We start from the raw sequence: 20017 nt of genomic DNA on the forward strand, positions 1-20017 counted from the left end.
AAGACTATCAGCAGGCTTAGACCAGTAAGTAATAAACTAATTACATTTTCGATGAAATACAGTATACAAAAAAAGGTACAGTGCTTACAAAGATACCAAAAGACAAAAAAATAATTCACACAAAGCAAAAACAGTGCAAAAAATAAAAGGCATAAAATACAAAACCATATTAAATATTGACAGACTTTCTGGTGGAGGAGTCAATGTGGAAACTTGGACAGATAACTTCACTGAAAACTGAGGTAAATAGTTCCTTATAGGATTAATAAACTCAATTCATTGTCAAAACCTGCTTAGTGTATAAAAATCTTAAAATATAACTGTTATTTTCCCCCCCAAAATAAAATAAATAAGCCAAAAATATATTCTTATTTATAAGGTTAAACTGGTGAGTTATATAGTTACAGTTATAGTTATAGTTAACTGGTTATATATATAGTTACATAGTTACGTAGGTTGAATAAAGACCTAGGTCCATCAAGTTCAACCTTTCTCCACCAACTGTACATATCGTCACTAAACCTGCCACAGAGCCCAGCCAGCTCTCCTGCTACAGAGCCCAGCCAGCCACGGGCCTGCCACAGAGGCCAGCCAGCTATAACCTGCCACAGAGCCTAGCCAGCTCTCCTGCCAGAGAGCCCAGCCAGCTCTCTTGCTACAGAGCCCATCCAGCCACGGGCCTGCCACAGAGGCCAGCCAGCTATAACCTGCCACAGAGCCCAGCCAGCTCTCCTGCCAGCTCTCCTGCTACAGAGCCCAGCCAGCCAGCTATAACCTGCCATAGAGGCCAGCCAGCTAAAACCTGCCACAGAGCTCAGCCAGCTCTCCTGCTACAGAGCCCAGGCAGCTCTCCTGCTACAGAGCCCAGCCAGTCACGGGCCTGCCACAGAGGCCAGCCAGCTATAACCTGCCACAGAGCCCAGCCAGCTCTCCTGCTACAGAGCCCAGCCAGCCACAGACCTGCCACAGAGGCCAGCCAGCCAGCTATAACCTGCCACAGAGCCCAGCTAGCTCTCCTGCTACAGAGCCCAACCAGCCAGCTATAACCTGCCACAGAGGCCAGCCAGCTAAAACCTGCCAGAGCTCAGCCAGCTCTCCTGCTACAGAGCCCAGGCAGCTCTCCTGCTACAGAGCCCAGCCAGCCACGGGCCTGCCACAGAGGCCAGGGAGCTATAACCTGCCACAGAGCCCAGCCAGCTCTCCTGCTACAGAGCCCAGCCAGCCACGGGCCTGCCACAGAGGCCAGCCAGCCAGCTATAACCTGTCACAGAGCCCAGCCAGCTCTCCTGCTACAGAGCCCAGCCAGCCACGGGCCTGCCACAGAGGCCAGCCAGCCAGATATAACCTGTCACAAAGCCCAGCCAGCTCTCCTGCTACAGAGCCCAGCCAGCCACGGGCCTGCCACAGAGGCCAGACAGCCAGCTATAACCTGCCACAGAGCCCAGCCAGCTCTCCTGCTACAGAGCCCAGCCAGCTCTCCTGGCACACAGCCCAGCCAGCTCTCCTGCCACACAGCCCAGCCAGCTCTCCTGCTACAGAGCCCAGCCAGCCAAGTCGTACCAGAGCAGCCATGTCTTCTTCAGCTGTCATGTCCCGGCTTTGATGTGGGCTCACCGCTGGAGCCCGCATCAAAGTAGGGGTTCTGACCTCAGACGTACTATCCCGTCCGAGGTCAGAAAGGGGTTAATGTTGCAATGTTTCTAATATACAGAAATCCAAGAAGTATTGTTTCTCCTTGCGGAGATTGACATGCTAAGAATGCGGAGATGAGGAGACTTAAAGCCTCAATGCTCCTCTGAGAAATATACTAATTATGCAAATTGTCTCTTCTGAGAGGAACTCTAGTGCCAGACAATTTGCATAATTAGCATATTTCCCAGAGGAGCATTGCGGCTTTAAGTCTCATCACGGCATGCTTACCATGTCAATCTCCGCAAGGAGAAACAATACTTCTTGGATATCGGTAGAACGCCTCTCACACAGCCAAACCAGATCTCCACTTTGCATTGACGAGGGGCAGTACCCCAAAACACAGTGTCTGCAAATTGAGATTCTGGTTTGGCTATTATCCTAAGTCATGTGACAAGGCTCGTTAAAGGGTCAACATTGACTTGCAGGATTGCTACTTTCCAATAGGTGGTACTAGAGTTCTAGTTCTCTTCCTCTCTGAAGAGACAATTTGCACAATTAGCTTAATATACAGAAATATGTTTATTTTTTTGTCTCCATGTATCTCCCTTAGTACGGTTCTTAATCCGCAGGGCTGGTTACCTCCACCTCTATCAGCTGACAATATAGCCTTTTCTTACCTTCCTTGCAGAAGTAATCTTCTTAGGCACATTGATACCCTTCTGTAGAGACTCTGATCCTTGAAAGCTGATCCAACAGCATTCAGTCCATTAGGAGGAGATACATGATTTTACAGTAAGTGGTACTATATTGTAATGCAAATGCCATGACTCTTTTTAATTGGACTCATCTGGTCTGTTTTTATTAAATAGCGTTTAGAAACAGAGATAAATATTCGTGGAAAAAAGGAAGCATTACTAAAAAAAAAGTTAGATATCTGATTCAGGAATGTCTAAGAGGTGATGGAAAAAAGGCCGACCATGGATACATCCTGTTTGGTTACTGTTGAGCTGTTGTTTCATACGATGCATAGTGTCCTGGATATCAACTGTAGACAGGTTTGAAGTCAGTTGTCGAGCTAATCTTACAGCTTCCCCCTGAAAAGTAAAAAAAAATAAAAATTCAAAACATTATGTAATATTTTAAAGTTTTTACATTTTCAAAAATATTAACAGGTGTGTCACGACACAGTTGTCGGGTGACCTGGGACCAAGGGATTCTTCCCTATCCCTAACACTAGGGGGCACACTAGCTCGCCCTGTTCCCCAGGATACTTCTAAAGGTGAAGATGACAGGGCATCCACCCTTGCCTTATCTCCTGAGTCAGTCCTCCGTCTGTTCTCTTCCCCCACCCAGGGAAGAGGGGCGCTACTGTGCACCATAGTACACCAACCTGACAAACAAGGCAACATAAACAAGGGTTAACAGAAAAGCAGGCATACAAAATATTCACTCACATATAGCAGAGGAATGCAACGAGGAGTGGGGAATAAACCAAAATAGAGAAGAATAGGGAATTACCACACATACAAACCAAGCAACAGTCACAGATAACTCCTTCAACTCTCCTTCTTATAGGAACACCTCTCCCTCCGTTAGCCATACAGGAAATGCTAGCTCTGACAAGAATTTGCAACAGAGCCGAGATTGTAAAGGGGAAAGGAGTGCCTAACAGAGCTCAGCTGTGAGCATGGAGATTTCCAACATGGCCGATTAACCCCTGTTCTGCCAGAAGGAATAAACACCATTAAAATGAAGGAGACGTGCTTCTTCTCAGCGCCGAAGTAGGAGCAATCATACGCTGCGGTCTTCTGGCTCCACACTGTAGCGTTAACCCCATGACAAGGTGTTTACATGTGTAAAATCTATTATACGGATTAAAAATGCTGCTACTTTTTTAGTGCCAGCTGGGGACTACGACAAAGATAAGTGTCGATTTCTTTCACTGGTTTTATTTGTGACATCTATATTGTTTGGCATCTATATGCAATTTTCTGATTGGGATAGGCAGTACAATATGAAATAAGGACTACATTAAGTGTCAATATCTTTTCACTGATTATAAGTGATGTCCATATTTGATGGGCATCGCAGATTTCTGATTGGGACATGCAGAGCAATATGAAATATACTACAATATTAGAATTGTGTGTATAGCTGTCAAAGGTACATTTTCTCTATTCCTTGGAGATTGATCCAGAGGGAAGGTGGCACTCTGGAGCAATATTTGGTTGGTTATGTATAATTTATATATTTGGTTGGTTATGTATAAATTCATTGCTATAGCTATCTCATATAGAATCTTTAGCTGACATAATTTATATATTTGGTTGGTTATGTATAAATTCATTGCTATAGCTATCTCATATAGAATCTTTAGCTGACATATTTTGTTATACAAATGACAAAAGACTGAGTGGCACTTCCAAACTAGTGTGAACAGGTGCACTCTAGGAGCAGCCATCTCCATATACAATAAGCAAAAAAAGTTGCACTCTGTAGTGATAAAGCATGTCAATATGAAATCTGAACAGCAATACTGCTTCTGGATACCAGGAAAAAACTGAGACACTTAGCACATAATTTGGCCAATTCATGCTTCAGTATTAGAGAAGAATTCACACTAGACACGTAGGACCCAGCAGTTCTGAGACCGCCTTGTCGTTGGCTGCTGGGCATGAATGAATTGGCCAAAGTATGTGCTAAGTGTCTCAGTGTTTTCCTAGTATCCAGAAGCAGTATTGCTATTCATATCTCATATTTTATATTGACATGCTTTAGCACTACAGAGTGCAACTTTTTTTGTTCATATTTTGTTATACATACGTATGCCTTTTTCCTATTCATTTTTTCACTGTCTGTCCTTTATTTTGAAAATACATCTTGTCATGTGTCACATCATGTGGGACCTGTTTGAACTATGACCTGTTGTCAATGTGTTTTTCAGTCTTTTTGGAGCTCACTTTTGAAATTTAAACCTACGGTATATACAGTAAGTGATTCCTCTGCTGTCTTGTTATAAATGTGGTTTTCCTGAAGAAGTAGATTTGTACTTCGAAACACGTAAAAATAAATCAATCATTTTATTACACTGGGATATATGTTTTAAATCCTGTTGGCAGTACATTGAAAGAAATAGATGTGGATATTGACAAACTCCAAGAATTACTGAAATCTATTACTACTCAGGTTGAAATAGATAAATTCAATGAGGAAATGGAGGAGTGTTTTGTCACCTGGGAATAACAGATCAAAAATACAAAAGTCAGTAAGTACCAACGGGATCAACACGATTACCTGAATAATCGGATCTATAAATGGAAATATACCACACCTAAGGAGGTACGGAAATCTTCTATGTCGTCAGTCACTTCCACGGAGAATGAATCAAATGATTCATCTACTACATATGACAGATACCAGAACAAAACGGCTTTAGAAAATATAACTTCAGGAAGAACACATATAGAGACAAACACCCGGAGGAGAGCAGTAATATGGCATCAACGTCCAAGGTAATTAATCTTTCTGATAGAATCCTTACTAATGCATAAATTGATGTATTGGAGAGAGGGATGACTTTTTCACCCACTAATAAATTTGACTACTTTACCGCACTAAAGGACTTACACTTTTTTGCGCGTAAATTGGTTTTTAAAAAAATTTATAACAAAAATTTTGATGATGGTATGTCTCTAACTACAGAAGAACGGGAGACGTTGAACATATTACAAAGTCTCTTGGATGAACAGATACCACCTAAATCTGGTAAGTTACCAAAATCAATTATTCCAACCTCTAAAAAATTTCCACCTATATCGATGTATTAGAATATTGAACTGTTTGTCAAAATGGTTAGTGAGGAATTTAAACATATATCACCCACATTACCATATAACAATTTAACACGCAATGAACGGGTGGCTCTGATACAGCTAAAAAAAATGGAGGATGTCATTATCAAGCCATCCGATAAAGGTGGCAATACTGTAGTATGGCCAACTGTACAGTATGAACGAGAAGCAAGACGACATTTATATGATGTGATAACATATAAAAAACTAACATTTAATCCATTATCTAAATATCAAGACCAACAATTTTCTATATTATCCTCTGCAGAAATGTCAGGAATAATCACCAAAAATGAAATGGAATGTCTATTTAAGAAGAACCCAAGGATTGCGTCTCTATATTTTCTACCAAAAGTTCACAAACATTTGGAATGTCCGCCTGGAAGACCGATCATTTCAGGTATTAACAACATGTGTGAACCAGTATGTAGATTCCTTGACCACATTTTGAGACCATTCGTGGAAGAACTGCCGTCTTAGGGTGGTTTCACACTTGCGTTTTTGTCTGCAGCGTTTTTTTGCAAAAAAAACGCATGCGTTTTTTTCTCCTATATTTAACATTGAAAACGCATGCGTTTTTTGGTGTACGCGTTTGCATGCGTTTTTGAACGCATGCGTTTTTTTACTGCATGCATTCATTTTCAGAAATGCAACTTGTAGTATTTTTGAGAGGCGTTTTTTGGACCAAAAAAAAGCATGCGTTTTTTTTGGGTCAAAAAATACATTGGAGTCAATGGGGGCGCATGCGTTTTTTTGTGCATGCGTTTCTTTGCGTTAAAAACGCATGCGTTTTTCTATTAAAAAACCAGAAAACACACTGATATGCCACCCCCCAACATAAAGGTGATAAAGGGACCCTAACCCTACCCTTACCCCTAACCCTAAGGGATCCTAACCCTAACCCTACCCTTAAGGGATCCTAACCCTACCCCTAAGGGATCCTAACCATAACCCTACCCCTAACCCTAAACCCTCTAGGGTTAGGGTTAGGATCCCTTAGGGTTAGGGTTAGAGGTAGGGTTAGGATCCCTTAGGGTTAGGGGTAGGGTTAGGATCCCTTAGGATTAGGGTAGGGTTAGGGGTAGGGTTAGGATCCCTTAGGGTTAGGGTTAGCGGTAGGGTTAGGATCCCTTTAGGGTTAGGGTTATGATCCCTACCCCTAACCCTAACTATTTCTGTTTATAGTGGGTTTTTTACTTTATTTTGATGATTGGCAGCTGTCACACATTTCTCAGCATGCGTTTAAAAAACGCAAACGCATGAAAAAACGCATGTAAACGTGTCAAAACGCCGCGTTTTTTTCACCACATGCAAAAACGCATGCGTCAAAAAAACGCAGCGTTTGCACGCGTTTACATGCGTTTTTTCACCATGCTTTTTTTGCGTTTTTTACCGCAAAAACGCACTAAAAAAAACGCAAATGTGAAACCAGCCTTATCTGAAGGATACTTCTGACATCCTCCGCAGAATGGATGGTGTACAAATTCACTCGGACACACTTCTTGTGGTGTGCGACGTTGAATCACTGTACACCTCCATTAGGCATGAGGATGGCAGCAGAGCAGTGAAATTTTTTTTAGAAACATCTAACATGGAGGCGGAGATGGTCACATTTGTCCTTGAACTACTCCAATTTGTACTTACCCATAATTTTTTCTTATTCAAGGGGTCCTTCTTCCTGCAGCTCCAAGGAACAGCTATGGGGGCGTCCTGTTCGCCCTCATATGCCAACCTGTTCCTGGGGCTGTGGGAGAGGGACCTCTTCCTATCTGATTCTACACCCCTTAATGATAAGGTTTTGTCTTGGAGTAGATTCATAGACGACATATTTTTTCTGTGGCAGGGCACTGAAAAAGATCTTCAGACTTTCATTGGCTCATTAAACAATTTAACATCAAACTGACTTATAAAGCAGGAAGACAAAATATGGAGTTTCTGGATGTTTTATTCAATGTGGATGACCATGGTTGGATTATTACCGATGTACATCGGAAACCGACCTCTGTGAATACCCTACTCCATGCGGAATCGTCACACCCTAAAAACTTGATTAATAGCATTCCAATAGGACAATTCCTTGTTAGCGCTATATAAAAATAAAGATTATTATTATTATTATTATTCCTTAGAATGCGGAGGATTTGTTCTGATGATATTAAATATGAAACACAGGCCAGTGATCTCAGGAAACGATTTCTAAACAGAGGTTATACAGACAAGGTGATACAAAGAGGTTATAGACGAGCTAAATTTACTAGAAGATCAGACTTGCTTTACCAGCGCAAAACACCCAAAGAGAATGACATTGTGAGATTCATCTCCACATTCAATGCCAGGAGTGGCGAAATGTGGGCAGCTATGAACAAATATTGGAATCTACTGAAATTGGATGCTTCTCTATCTGGACATATTGCGTCACATCCCACAATCACTTACCGGAGATCTCAAAATATTAAGGACATTCTCGTTAGGAGTAATTTTGAACCAAGAGTAAAAAATATTTTCGAATCGAAAGAGCCTCCCCCTGGGGATGCAAATCGTGTGGTTCATGTGTTGCATGCCCAAATATTGAGACTAAAAAAACTTTCTCTAACTCCTCCAATTCCAAAAATTACAAAATTACCCATAGTATTTCGTGCAAAACCCTTGGTGTCATATACAGTGCCAAATGTCCTTGTAATAAGCTGTACATAGGACTGACATCACGTGAACTACGTAGAAGAGTCCGTGAACACGTCCTGGACATCAAAGCAGCAGCGGAGTCCACCAATATTGATGAACTGAAAACTATTCCCAGGCATTACAAACTATACCACAACTCTGACCCTTCCAGTTTTAAGGTGAGTGGCATAGATAAAGTGATCATTGATAGCCGTGGTGGTGATTGGAAAATAATCTTAGCTCAAAAAGAATTGTGATGGACTACGGTCTTAGATACCATGGCATCAAAGGGTCTCAATGAGACCATGAGTTTTGTCCCATTTGTCTGATACATTTCTCCCTCATTCTTGGTTTATTGCTTTTTCTTTTATATAACATATGTTGTGTTTTTGTTTGTTTTTTTGTCTGTTTCCTCTTTTTTATTATTCTCTTCGGTTTTGGTCCAATTTTACCTGGACACGTGGTACTTATGTGTACGTGATGTACTGTATGATACACTGTGTTGGATTTACAAGTGACTGTATGGCTTTTTTTTGATGACTTTATATGTGAATTGGGATTATTGTGTGTGGTGTATTGTATGAGTTATATAGGTGTTTTACCATATAGAGATGTATGGGTATTTTAAAATATAATTTTTCATGTATGTGACGATTGGGATATGAATGGTTGCATGTACCCATATGTGTGGATATTACTGCGGACTATGTGGGTATATAGCAGAGATATATATGTATGTTCGAATACATGTCCAAATTGTATATATTTATACATGGTTTCTTTCCCTATTTTATATTGGACCAACCTGCTGCATGCATATATATGTATACATGTGTATTTATTTGTATATATGTGTATATATATGTGTATGTGTGTGTTCTTTTAATTTATTCTGTGTAATCACGATTCCTTATGTACTAATTATTGTTTTCTTCTGTTTCCCCCTTTCTTCTTATGTTTTTCTTTTTTAGATCTTTCGCTATATTTATATTCTATATATTGCTATATATAATTGTATTTTACTGTCTGTATATATCGGTGTTGCTAATTATTAGAGCACTAGTACTATGCACCTTATTGATGTTATTCACATTGTAAAAAGTTTTTAATCTCGGCTCTGCCAATTTATATATTATTGTATATAATTTGTTTCACTTCATACATTCATTTTGCCACATACTTGATTTAATGACGGTGCTGAGTACGCACCACACCTCTACTGCATCACACTTACTTGCCGTATTCTGACGGACTATGCCGGTGCCCTATGCGCTCCAGTGTGGAGCGCACGCTGTTGTTTCTCTCCCCCACGTGATGTGCTCCTAGGAGACGCGTCATGTGGGCGGAGTTAAGCTCCGGGGATACCATGCATGGTAGGACACACGCGCCTACCACCAGCTGTTCACCACTTATTCATTATGCACGCAACCACCGATTGGCTTCATGTCAGTTAAATACGACTCTACCAGTCACTAGCTCATTCCCTCGTTAAAGCTCAGGCAAAACGCGCGTCGGGCAGGTGCGGGTTACCACAGGACCACTTACATGGTTAAGTATTCCATTTCATTATATAGTCTTTTTTATCAGTCTGTCTTATGAGCTCTAGGTGTTCACATTGTGCTGCTATACTACTTGATATGCATTGTTTGCACGGCATTGTTTGCACTGTGCTGCTATATAAACAATCTCAGTGTGCTGCTTTGTGTACTGCCATATAAGTAATTGCATTTTGCTGTTTTACTGATCTGTGCACACGGTTTGAAACTTTGACACTCTGTCTTTATTTCTCTTATTTTTAATTTTACTATATATAATGAACATTACCCTGGCATTGCTTACTCAGTAAAATGATAGATTCTGAGCAACACTTTGCGGCACTATAAACAACTTTTGTGATATAATATATAATTTTAATACATGGTAACCTCTCTACAGACATGATGGGTATTTATATATTTTGTGGATGCTAACATGGGATCTATTGTGTGCACATGATTTAATGTTTATTGGGGATATACCCTTACTTACTATCTGACTCTAGGTGCCACATTATACATTATAATTGGTCTTTGTGATACCCCGCACTTTTTTCCACCTGGTTTTTGTTTTCCCTTATATATATGTTATGTGATACTTTTATGATTAATAAAAATTACGTTTATCATGATTTTTTGAGTTGTGCATTATGTTGTAGGTTTAGTATATTTATCAAATGCATGCTATATATTTACTTTTGTATATATGTGTATTCAGAGCAGAGACTATCCACAAACCCCTTCTAACCTATTGATGTCTGACGGTCACTGGCTGACTAGTGGATCTGCTGCAGACAATATTGCACTATATGCTGTTTTTACGGATTAACCCCTTTCTGCCATCGGACAGAAAAGGACATCTGATGACAGAACCCCCACTTTAATGTGGGCTCCGGCAGTGAGCCCGCAACAAAGCCGGGACATGTCAGCAGTTTAGAACAGCTGACATGTGCCCGCAATAGGCGCGGGCGGAATCGCGCCTATTAACTAGTTAAATCCTGCTGTCAACTCTGACAGCGGAATTTAACAAGCGCATCCGGCCGGAAATGTGCGCATCGGTGACTCCCATCACATGATCGGGGGTCATCGGTGCATCGGCATGACAACCAGAGGTCTCCTTGAAACCTCTATGGTTGTTGATGCTGGATTGCTATGAGCGCCACCCTGTGGTCAGAGCTCATAGCAATGCTGTAATTCTACTACATAGTGGCGATCTGAGCATCGCGTCTATGTAGCAAACACGATTGAGTTATGGCAGCTTCTAACCTCCCACGGTGACTATTGAAGCATGCCAAAAGTTAAAAAAAAGTTTTAAAACTATGAAAAATTTTTAAAATAAGTTTAAATCACCCCCCTTTCGCCCCATTCAAAATAAAACAATAAAAAAAAAAAATCAAACCTACACATATTTGGTATCGCCGCATTCAGAATCGCCCGATCTATCAATAAAAAAAAAGGATTAACCTGATCGCTAAACGGTGTAGCGAGAATAAAAGTCAAAATGCCACAATTACATTTTTTGGTCGCTGCGACATTCCATTAAAATGCAATAAAAGCAAATGGGGCAAGTGTCTGTATGGAGCATCTATGGGGCCATAACGTTTGTGCAGCACTATATGGGCCATAACGTTTGTGCAGCACTATATGGGGCCATAACGTTTCTGCAGCATTATATGGGGCTATAACGTTTGTGCAGCACTATATGGGGCCATAACATTTGTGCAGCACTATATGGGGCCATAACATTTGTGCAGCACTATATGGGGCAAGTGTCTGTATGGGGTCATAATTAACGTTTGTCGAGCATTACGGTATATGGGGCAAGTGTCTGTATGGAGCATCTTATAGGGCCATAATCAAGGTTTGTGCAGCACTATATGGGGCAAATATCTTTATAGAGCATCTTATGTGGGCATAATCAGCATTTGTGCAGCATTATATGGGGCAAATGTATCTATGGAGCATCTTATGGGGCCTTTATTAACCTTTATGCAGGATTATATGGGGCATATTTTAATATGGAGCATCTTATGGGGCCATCATAAACTTTATGGAGCATTATATGGGGCTCCTGATTCAATATGAATATTCAAAAACACTTAACCTACTGATGTCTCAATTAATTTTACTTTTATTGGTATCTATTTTTACTTTTGACATTTACCGGTAGCTGCTGCATTTTCCACCCTAGGCTTATACTCGAGTCATTACGTTTTCCCAGTTTTTTGTGGCAAAATTAGGGGGGTCGGCTTATACTCGAGTATATACGGTACTTATATTGCTTTATTTGTATATATCTCCATCTTTTGCTTTTACCTGACATGATGCTATTCTCATCGTCATGGTTTGAGATGTTAAAAAGAAGGTTTCTTTATCTCATGCATGTTAAAACTAAGTTCACTGTACGGTCGAAATGCGTCAATGACGTCTCCACTGCCTCATGACATTTTATTATTTAGATTCAGTAAAGTAAGTTTTCATTTTTCCAACCACACTTGTTTAGAGGTCAATATAGTTCTCTACTGCTCAGATATAAATAAAAGATTACTCCGCAAACTCAAAGGAATTAAAGATAATCGACATTGGCACAACTAGCTTTTCTTTAGCGGACCAAGGCAATCCCTCAGTTTTTCTCACTGGACCTGAATTTTCCCTGTTTGTCCTTGTGTTTAGGACATTCAAGGGTGATCCTTCAATAAGGTGGTGGGATCTTTCAGCCAATGACAAGTTCTTCCAACCAATTTGCATGGGTTCCTGTATGACCTCTCCAGGAGGCGATTTTTAAGAAGTTCCAAAATGTAAGTCAAACACCTTGAGCTATTTTCCTAGACTTTTCTTTTAGATATCCACGGGTAGCAATAGAAATGAGGACTGTTGTGAATTCTGTGGCTGAATTCACTCCTGTGGTCACAAGTGGTATTGCAGCCTCGGGGCTTCCTCCCTCAGGTGTTTTGGTGAGCTCGTTGGCTGCCTTGCTATTTAACTCCACCTGAGTCTGTCTTCCTTGCTCCTTGTCAATGTTCCAGTGTTGGATCTGAGCTACTGCATCTTTCCTGTGGCCTGCTGCTCTGCTAGATAAGTGTTACTTTGTTTTTGTTTCAGTTTTTTCTGTCCAGCTGTGCTATTCTCTTTTGCTGGAAGCTCTGAGACGCAAAGGGTGCACCGCCGTGCCGTTAGTTCGGCACGGTGGGTCTTTTTGCTCCCCTTTGCGTGGTTCTGCTTTAGGGTTTTTTGTAGACTGCATAGTTCTCTTTGCTATCCTCGCTCTGTCTAGAATATCGGGCCTCACTTTGCTGAATCTATTTCATTCCTACGTTTTGTCTTTTCATCTTGCTAACAGTCATTATATGTGGGGGGCTGCCTATTCCTTTGGGGTATTTCTCTGAGGCAAGTCAGGCTTGTATTTCTATCTTCAGGCTAGTCAGCTCCTCAGGCAGTGCCGAGTTGCATAGGTAGTGTTAGGCGCAATCCACTGCTGCTTTTAGTTGTGTGAGGATAGGTTCAGGTATTGCAGTCTGCAGAGATTCCACGTCTCAGAGCTTGTTCTATTGTTTTTTGGGTTATTGCCATATCACTGTACGTGCGCTGATTACTGCACACTGTGTTGCCTGATAGCACAGCATAACAGTACAAGGAGCCTAACCAATGATTCTCAATAGAGGGAAAAAAGAAGTCCTGACATCATTTTTTTTTCCTCAGCTCTGTCTTCAGTTTTTTTTTTTTTTTCCCCTAGACATTAGAGTGCTTCAGGACACAGCTGTGGACATGGATATTCAGGCTCTGTGCTCCTCAATGGATAATCTCGTTATAAATGTACAAAAGATTCAAGATACAATTGATCAGAAATCTATGCTAGAACCAAGAATTCCTATTCCTGATTTGTTTTTTGGTGACAGAACTAAGTTCCTGAGCTTCAAAAATAATTGTAAGCTATTTCTGGCCTTGAAACCTCATTCTTCTGGTAATCCTATTCAACAGGTTTTGATTATTATTTCTTTTTTGCGCGGCGACCCACAGGACTGGGCGTTTTCTCTTGCGCCAGGAGACCCTGCATTGAGTAATGTTGATGCGTTTTTCCAGGCGCTTGGATTGCTTTACGATGAGCCTAATTCAGTGGATCAGGCTGAGAAAAATTTGCTGGCTTTATGCCAGGGTCAGGATGATGTAGAAGTATATTGTCAGAAATTTAGGAAGTGGTCAGTACTCACTCTGTGGAATGAATCTGCACTGGCGGCTTGGTTCAGAAAGGGTCTCTCTGAAGCTCTTAAGGATGTCATGGTGGGATTTCCTATGCCTGCTGGTTTGAATGAGTCTATGTCCTTGGCCATTCAGATCGGTCGTCGCTTGCGCGAGCGTAAATCTGTGCACCATCTGGCGGTATTGTCTGAGAGTAAACCTGAGCCTATGCAGTGCGACAGGACTATGACTAAAGTTGAACGGCAAGAACACAGACGTCTGAACAGGCTGTGTTTCTACTGTGGTGATTCCACTCATGCTATTTCTAATTGTCCTAAGTGCACTAGGCGGTTCGATAGCTCTGCCGTCATTGGTACTGTACAGTCCAAATTCCTTCTGTCCATTACCTTGATATGCTCTTTGTCATCGTATTCTGTCATGGCGTTTGTGGATTCAGGCGCTGCCCTGAATCTGATGGATTTGGATTATGCTAAACGTTGTGGATTTTTCTTGGAGCCTTTGCGGTGTCCTATTCCGTTGAGAGGAATTGATGCTACACCTTTGGCCAAGAATAAGCCTCAGTACTGGGCCCAGCTGACCATGTGCATGGCTCCTGCACATCAGGAAGTTATTCGCTTTCTGGTACTGCATAATCTGCATGATGTGGTCGTGTTGGGGTTGCCATGGCTACAAACCCATAATCCAGTATTAGATTGGAACTCTATGTCGGTAACCAGCTGGGGTTGTCAGGGAGTACATGGTGATGTTCCATTTTTGTCTATTTCGTCATCCATTCCTTCTGAAATCCCAGAGTTCTTGTCTGACTTTCAGGATGTATTTGAAGAGCCCAAGTCTGATGCCCTACCTCCGCATAGGAATTGTGATTGTGCTATCAATTTGATTCCTGGTAGTAAATTCCCTAAGGGTCGTTTATTTAATTTGTCCGTGCCTGAACACACCGCTATGCGCAGTTATGTGAAAGAATCCCTGGAGAAGGGACATATTCGCCCATCGTCATCACCATTGGGAGCAGGGTTCTTTTTTGTAGCCAAAAAGGATGGTTCGCTAAGACCGTGTATTGATTACCGCCTTCTTAATAAGATCACTGTTAAGTTTCAGTATCCCTTGTTATTGATATCTGACTTGTTTGCTCGGATTAAGGGGGCTAGTTGGTTTACTAAGATTGATCTTCGTGGTGCGTATAATCTGGTGAGAATCAGGCAGGGAGATGAATGGAAAACGGCATTTAATACGCCCGAGGGTCATTTTGAGTATCTGGTGATGCCGTTCGGACTTGCCAATGCTCCATCTGTTTTTCAGTCTTTTATGCATGACATTTTCCGTGAGTATCTGGATAAATTCCTGATTGTTTACTTGGATGACATTTTGATCTTCTCTGATGATTGGGAGTCTCATGTGAAGCAAGTCAGAATGGTTTTCCAGGTACTGCGTGCTAATTCCTTGTTCGTGAAGGGATCAAAGTGTCTCTTCGGTGTGCAGAAAGTTTCATTTTTGGGGTTCATCTTTTCCCCTTCTACTATCGAGATGGATCCGGTTAAGGTCCAGGCCATCCAGGATTGGACTCAGCCGACATCTCTGAAAAGTCTGCAGAAATTCCTGGGCTTTGCTAATTTTTATCGTCGCTTCATCTGTAATTTTTCTAGCATTGCCAGACCATTGACCGATTTGACCAAGAAGGGTGCTGATTTGGTTAATTGGTCTTCTGCTGCCGTGGAAGCTTTTCAGGAGTTGAAGCGTCGTTTTTGCTGTGCCCCTGTGTTGTGTCAACCAGATGTTTCTCTTCCGTTCCAGGTCGAGGTTGATGCTTCTGAGATTGGAGCAGGGGCGGTTTTGTCACAGAGAGGTTCTGGTTGCTCAGTGTTGAAACCATGTGCTTTCTTTTCCAGGAAATTTTCTGCTGCTGAGCGTAATTATGATGTGGGCAACCGAGAGTTGCTGGCCATGAAGTGGGCATTCGAGGAGTGGCGTCATTGGCTTGAGGGAGCTAAGCATCGCGTGGTGGTATTGACTGATCATAAGAATCTTACTTATCTCGAGTCTGCCAAGCGCTTGAATCCTAGACAGGCCCGTTGGTCGTTATTTTTTGCTCGTTTTGATTTTGTGATTTCGTACCTTCCGGGCTCTAAAAATGTGAAGGCGGATGCTCTGTCTAGGAGTTTTGTGCCCGACTCTCCGGGGTTATCTGAGCCGGCGAGTATCCTCAAGGAAGGAGTCATTGTGTCTGCCATCTCTCCTGATTTGCGGAGAGTGTTGCAGAAATTTCAGGCTAATAAACCTGATCGTTGTCCGGCCGAGAAACTATTCGTCCCTGATAGGTGGACTAGTAAAGTTATCTCTGAACTTCATTGTTCGGTGCTGGCTGGTCATCCAGGAATCTTTGGTACCAGAGAGTTAGTGGCTAGATCCTTCTGGTGGCCATCTCTGTCACGGGATGTGCGTGCTTTTGTGCAGTCCTGTGGGATTTGTGCTAGGGCTAAGCCCTGCTGTTCACGTGCCAGTGGGTTGCTTTTGCCCTTGCCGGTCCCGAAGAGGCCTTGGACACATATTTCGATGGATTTCATTTCTGACCTTCCCGTTTCTCAAAAGATGTCGGTCATTTGGGTGGTCTGTGATCGCTTTTCTAAAATGGTCCATCTGGTGCCCTTGGTTAAATTGCCTTCCTCCTCTGATTTGGTGCCTTTGTTCTTCCAGCATGTGGTTCATTTGCATGGCATTCCTGAGAATATTGTTTCTGACAGAGGTTCCCAGTTTGTCTCGAGGTTCTGGCGAGCCTTTTGTGGTAGGATGGGCATTGACCTATCTTTTTCCTCGGCCTTCCATCCTCAGACTAATGGCCAGACCGAACGAACCAATCAGACCTTGGAAACATATCTGAGATGTTTTGTTTCTGCTGACCAGGATGATTGGGTGTCATTTTTGCCGTTGGCTGAGTTCGCCCTTAATAATCGGGCCAGCTCGGCTACCTTGGTCTCTCCATTTTTCTGCAATTCTGGGTTCCATCCTCGTTTCTCTTCAGGACAGGTTGAGTCTTCGGACTGTCCTGGTGTGGATTCTGTGGTGGACAGGTTGCAGCAGATCTGGACTCAGGTAGTGGACAATTTGACCTTGTCCCAGGAGAAGGCTCAGCTTTTCGCTAATCGTAGACGCCGTGTGGGTCCCCGACTTCGTGTTGGGGATCTGGTTTGGTTATCTTCTCGTCATATTCCTATGAATGTTTCCTCTCCTAAATTTAAACCTCGTTTTATTGGTCCGTATAGGATTTCTGAGATTCTCAATCCGGTGTCTTTTCGTCTGACCCTCCCAGACTCCTTTTCCATACATAATGTATTCCATAGGTTGTTGTTGAGAAGATACGTGGCACCTATGGTTCCATCTGTGGAGCCTCCTGCCCCTGTTTTGGTGGAGGGGGAATTGGAGTATATTGTGGAGAAAATTTTGGATTCTCGTGTCTCTAGACGGAAACTCCAGTATCTGGTCAAATGGAAGGGTTATGCTCAGGAGGATAATTCCTGGGTTTTTGCCTCTGATGTCCATGCCCCAGATCTTGTTCGTGCCTTTCATGTGGCTCATCCTGGTCGGCCTGGGGGTTCTGGTGAGGGTTCAGTGACCCCTCCTCAAGGGGGGGGTACTGTTGTGAATTCTGTGGCTGAATTCACTCCTGTGGTCACAAGTGGTATTGCAGCCTCGGAGCTTCCTCCCTCAGGTGTTTTGGTGAGCTCGTTGGCTGCCTTGCTATTTAACTCCACCTGAGTCTGTCTTCCTTGCTCCTTGTCAATGTTCCAGTGTTGGATCTGAGCTACTGCATCTTTCCTGTGGCCTGCTGCTCTGCTAGATAAGTGTTACTTTGTTTTTGTTTCCGTTTTTTCTGTCCAGCTGTGCTATTCTCTTTTGCTGGAAGCTCTGAGACGCAAAGGGTGCACCGCCGTGCCGTTAGTTCGGCACGGTGGGTCTTTTTGCTCCCCTTTGCGTGGTTCTGCTTTAGGGTTTTTTGTAGACTGCATAGTTCTCTTTGCTATCCTCGCTCTGTCTAGAATATCGGGCCTCACTTTGCTGAATCTATTTCATTCCTACGTTTTGTCTTTTCATCTTGCTAACAGTCATTATATGTGGGGGGCTGCCTATTCCTTTGGGGTATTTCTCTGAGGCAAGTCAGGCTTGTATTTCTATCTTCAGGCTAGTCAGCTCCTCAGGCAGTGCCGAGTTGCATAGGTAGTGTTAGGCGCAATCCACTGCTGCTTTTAGTTGTGTGAGGATAGGTTCAGGTATTGCAGTCTGCAGAGATTCCACATCTCAGAGCTTGTTCTATTGTTTTTTGGGTTATTGCCATATCACTGTATGTGCGCTGATTACTGCACACTGTGTTGCCTGATAGCACAGCATAACAGAGGACATCAAGGAATTACGGAAAATCTCTAACAGCAAATTCATTGTAAAAATGTTAAAAATATTAAAGAATTTGTTTCTGTGATGCTAGTCACTACTCACGGACTACCTGTGAGGTGGGGAAGTCAAAAAATCCGAGGTCAAAAACCTGGAGGGTACATCATAAACAGACGGGTGAGGCAAAGGCGTAGTCAAGTCACAGTACAGGGGTTAAAATTCCAAGAAGGTAGCAGATCAAGACAAAGGGGCTAGGCAAACAGATGGTCAAAGGCAAATCCAAAGTTGGGGAATAAAGATCAGAATACTATAACTTAAAGCACAGAGTAGACACACACCACTTGAGCAGAGCTACAATTGGCAGAGATAAGAGGCAGACAACTAGCAAAATAGCCTGGAAAACACTCCGAACAGGAGACACCTGCAGAAAATCCAGGAGACACCTGCAGAAAATCCATGACACCTCAGCTCAGATTGGGCAGCTAGATTGAAACTCACTCCACTGACAGATCAGCATACCCTTGCTCCAGATTAGACGGCTGAGCTGCCACTCACCATACTGAATGGAGAAATCATGATAGTATTGTGGCAAACCTGAGCTTGTTCCAAAGATAAAAACACCAGCAGGGCTAGAATGACAGATTGACATATCATCATTTCTCTTTCCTTTATAACGACCCTGACTAACAAATCCTTTTTTAGTTTTGATATCTTAAGAGATCTTTAGTAAAAGTATTTTGATAGTTCGTTTTTAATATGCAGATAAACTTTTTGACTAGCGTCATCACCAGCTGTCTGCAAAGCTCATGCATGCGCACAACTTTACCACGGGTCATTGCGCCTCTGAAGCCGGGTGTTCGTTTCCTGACTACAGAGGAGCACCGTGCATGTCAGGAAGCAAAGAAGAAGCTTGATCTTCAGCTCCACAGCTGATGTCCAGCTTATTTTCTTCCAGACATGCGCAGTGTGCCTTTAAGCCAGGGAAGAATAAACCCGGCTTCAGTGATCTTCGGGAAAGAAAGTCGCACACATGCATAAGATTTGCAGAGAGCTGGCGATGACAAATGATAACATGCTGAATATGCAAATTGCCTCTTCTGAGAAAAAGAGGACTTAAACTCTATATCGCCACCTGTTGGAAGTAGCGATCCTACAAGTCACAATCAACTCTTTAATGAGTAATGCAATATGACTTAGGATAAAAGCCAAATTAGTATCTCAATTCGCAGACACGGTGTTTCGGGCTGTTGGCCCTCGTCAGTGCAAAGCATGAGAACTAATTTGGCTAGGTGAGAGGCTCTGGCTTGTCAAGGTAAGGAGGCTTATTTGCCGTACAATGATCCTCTGGGAAATAGAATATGCAAATTGCCTCTGCTTCCTAGAGGAGCATTGTACGGCAAATAAGCCTCCTTACCTTGACAAGCCAGAGATGGTATGTCACTCTCCACATGGAGAAACCTTACCCCTTAGACCCCAGTCCAGAGCCTCTCACCTAGCCAAATTAGTTCTCATGCTTCGCAATGACGAGGGCCAACAGCTCGAAACACCGTGTCTGCGAATTGAGATACTAATTTGGCTTTTATCCTAAGTCTTATTGCATGACTCATTAAAGAGTTGATTGTGACTTGTAGGATCGCTACCTCCAACAGGTGGCGCTATAGAGTTTAAGTCCTCTTTTTCTCAGAAGAGGCAATTTGCATATTATATTTCCCAGAGGAGCATTGTACGGCAAATAAGCCTCCTTACCTTGACAAGCCAGAG

The 20017-nt window shown here is 42.5% G+C and overlaps 1 protein-coding gene and 1 long non-coding RNA gene across 9 annotated transcripts in view; one reads left to right on the forward strand and one right to left on the reverse strand.

Moving 5' to 3' along the window:
• Positions 1-2443: 2443 nt before the first annotated feature.
• PMS1 (PMS1 homolog 1, mismatch repair system component) overlaps positions 2444-20017 on the reverse strand; it is a 439606-nt gene continuing 422032 nt past the window's right edge. For 6 of the 8 annotated variants that reach the window (XM_069733857.1, XM_069733856.1, XM_069733859.1 and 3 more), the window contains one exon: positions 2445-2726. In XM_069733857.1, the coding sequence (XP_069589958.1) occupies positions 2559-2726 (168 nt within the window). In that variant the 3' untranslated portion in view covers positions 2445-2558. Of the gene's footprint in view, positions 2727-20017 lie in introns of all 8 variants that reach the window. The other 2 variants (XR_011314688.1, XM_069733861.1) reach the window with 1 other exon arrangement.
• On the forward strand, positions 5106-8121 carry LOC138644933 (uncharacterized). Its single transcript, XR_011314689.1, has 4 exons — positions 5106-5144; positions 5335-5397; positions 5752-5883; positions 7327-8121. It is a non-coding gene; the product is annotated as an uncharacterized lncRNA (long non-coding RNA).

Source organism: Ranitomeya imitator, chromosome 7, assembly GCF_032444005.1.
Source record: "Ranitomeya imitator isolate aRanImi1 chromosome 7, aRanImi1.pri, whole genome shotgun sequence".
NCBI classification, from domain to species: Eukaryota; Metazoa; Chordata; class Amphibia; order Anura; family Dendrobatidae; genus Ranitomeya; species Ranitomeya imitator.